The sequence below is a fragment of the Mytilus trossulus genome, chromosome 1, assembly GCF_036588685.1.
Source record: "Mytilus trossulus isolate FHL-02 chromosome 1, PNRI_Mtr1.1.1.hap1, whole genome shotgun sequence".
In the NCBI taxonomy this organism is placed as follows: Eukaryota; Metazoa; Mollusca; class Bivalvia; order Mytilida; family Mytilidae; genus Mytilus; species Mytilus trossulus.
In genome coordinates, this window is record NC_086373.1 from 65625024 (window position 1) to 65628227 (window position 3204).

A 3204-nucleotide genomic window follows, 5' to 3' on the forward strand; every position below is an offset into this window, starting at 1 on the left:
TCAATGGACGACATCATTGAGCTTTTGATCCATTTGTTCAAAATGAGAATCCAAAGTTCCCAGGAAAGTTTCAGCCAAAAATGAAACAATTATCAAAGAGACTTGATAAACGGCGAAGATCTAGAGTGATAGTCGATGCGTAGAATGTACTTACAATTTCAAGACGGGATTTTTTTTATTGTCAAAATGATCTGCATATATTAATTACTTCTAAAATATTACTTAAAATTATTGATTAAGATACGACCAAAAAAATCTATTTAATTTGATTTGTTCAGCTTTTTTTGGCATTAAATTTTAATTGTCTGAAATACTTGCAACCGGATTTTAAGGACCAGCAACTAACTTTTGTTATCTTTATTTGAATAATTATAGATATCAAACATGTCTAATTGAATACATGCTACTTCGTGTATGATATGCATCAAATATTTTTGACTTGCCTATTTGAGCAAATCAATCTTTAATTTCGTGAGAAAACTACGATCTCACCATGATCCACAGTTAAATAAGTCCTCAAGGCTTTTAGCGGGAAATAACACGTGGCATACTTTTTACCCAAAATGTCTCAACACGCAGAGCGTTAGCAATTATATAGGTTTGATGATGATTTTGAGAAGAAAATTGGTGGTCACCAAAGTCGTGAAGCCTTTCTTTATACCGACAGTAAAGGGAATAATCTTCTAAGGAGAGTACAGCGCGATGACACAATTATTAAGTTTGTTGTGAAAAGGGGGGCTACAAGTTGGAACGCAAAATTTGTCGAAGAACTTGTAGGTACCATTTCAAGTTGTAAGTCGGAAAGGCCGTTAGTAATGGTTTGGCTTGGAACTTGCGAGTTCACAAAAATTGAAGCTCACCGAATTATTTCTATCAATTCGCCTGAAACTATAGATGGCGTAATTGAAAGACTAGTATCCATAAAGACAAAATTACTAGAGGTTAAGTCGTCGGCAGAGGTAATTTTTTTGTCGTGTCCAATATTTTTTTTTATTTTTTTTTTATTCAATCATATTTACACACTATACAATTATTACATGTATTGATCTATTATAATATCACAGTTTGAAGATATTCCCTACAATACCATATATAGATATATTCGTACTTTATATATTGCAGCATTTTGAAAATTTCCTTTTGTTTTTGTTTTTGATGTTGAGGTTTTTTTCATAAAATTAAAATCTGAATTGTCAGAATGTCTAAATCCAATCAAAAAATAATAATTCTTATTCATATTTTATACAACATCCCTATTAGTTAAAACAAATATGCTTATATGAAAACAAAAATTGCATGTATGTGGATGGATTCCAATGCCTTCACACATTCAATTCTATTTTAGCATTGAAAGTTAATAACTCAAAGACTTGTTTGTTTAAATTGAACATAAAATTAATTTTTTCAAGTCATGGAATAATCAAGTTTTTAAAAACAATAAAAAAATATTCTCATATACAAAATAAATCATTTCTTATGGACATAAAGTCTGTTATCAATTGCAAAAGTAGCAATCAATAAAAGTTTCTCATCAGTATCATCCGGACGAAATTCATAGTTTCTTACATCTTGAAAATCATGTTCGACGTTTTGCTTAAATGTGTAATAGTCAGAATCAGTTGGTAGAACTTCTTCTACTTTGTCACGTCCCCGGTCATATTTAATAAGTTTCTCGTTCCCTTTTTTTTTCGCAATAAACTTATCGGGCGACATTCTACTTTTCTTTATCACCGCTTTCGAAATGATTTCATCAACAGTAACTCGTTTTTCAACATCATCCTCATCATCCTCATCATCCTCATCATCCTCATCACCATCATCATCATCATCATCATCATCATCATCATCTTCACTATCATCATCACTATCATCATCCGATTCATCAGACTGCTCTTGTTTATCATTTTGAGTTGACATTATTGTGTCATTATCCTCTGTGTTCATAGTTTCAACTAACCGGTGTTTATTAGTTTCTGATAATTTAGCACATTCTGTAACTTTGTTTATTTTCTCAACATCAACTTTTTTGAAATGAGTGTTTGAAAGTTGTGTTTTGTTCTCCTGTAATTCAAGTGTACATTTATCTATTACAGTGTCTGTTTCTGTGCTCCTTACATTTGTATTTTCGATCTCCATCAATTGATCATCTAAAATTTCAACAGTTCCTTGAACAATCCTTTTATGTATTCTAAGATTGTCATCTGTATTTGTAAATTTTTCTATATAATTTTCTATTCTTTTGTTATTACGGCGTTCCGTAGATTTTGACTTACGTCTACTTTGTTTACTCTCACTTTGTCCAAACATTATAGATATTCTTGCTTTACTTTCATCCCCGTGTATTGTGAATGATATATTGTTAAATATGTTACAGGCATTTTCTATTGAATTCACCAAATAAACAGGTAATTTATCCATTTTCGATAATGATGGTCTAGGTTAATATCTAGGTCGATGGCAAAGTTGTGAACATTCAGCTTAAAACTTGTCTTTTTCAAACCGGGAGATTACAGTTTTCAACAACGAAACATTACTTACTTTAAACGAGTAAGTCCTTCATCCAAACATGGATACGAATTCTGGATATCCAAAGAATCCTACATATATTGGAGATTTTTTTTGTTTGTTGAAATTAACGTCCTTGTTATTCAAAGGTGCGTTCGAATGTCCGAAAAGGAACATTTCGTGTCCAATATTTTCACCCACTGGAATGAATATCAAGGACACGTCATTCCAGAAACGTTTGCAGACGAGGACATCAAGCTGCAGGAAATTATTGAAAGTTTTAATACTAAATTGGACTCTTTAAATTCCACTACTTCGGGACCAAAATTTTCGTTAGATCTAGTAAAATCAAGCAGAGTACGTCGGGGACGCAGTAGGAGAAATATCCAAACTCATATATCGTATAATTTCAAAGATTTGTATTTAGATGGAATTCATCCAATTGAAATTTTAGCAAAACTTTGGCTTAGAAAATTGCAGAATTTAGTACTTGATAAATGTTTTTAACCAGTTGTAAAAATTATTTTCCCCCATTCTTGAAATTAACTTGTACATTTCCGTTAAACTGACAACGACACAGATTGTATAACATTATCTAGAAGAAATAATATTTGAAATATCGGTGAATGGAGATTGCTTCGCTCGCCGAATTTCTTATAATTAATGATTTGGATTGGCTAAAAACTACGTTGTTGGCTA

The 3204-nt window shown here is 31.5% G+C and overlaps 1 protein-coding gene across 1 annotated transcript; it reads right to left on the bottom strand.

Moving 5' to 3' along the window:
- Positions 1–1467: 1467 nt before the first annotated feature.
- LOC134688703 (glutamic acid-rich protein-like) lies at positions 1468–2418 on the bottom strand. The gene has a single exon (XM_063549453.1). The coding sequence runs from the start codon at positions 2416–2418 to the stop codon at positions 1468–1470; it is 951 nt and encodes a 316-aa protein (XP_063405523.1).
- Positions 2419–3204: the final 786 nt, after the last annotated feature.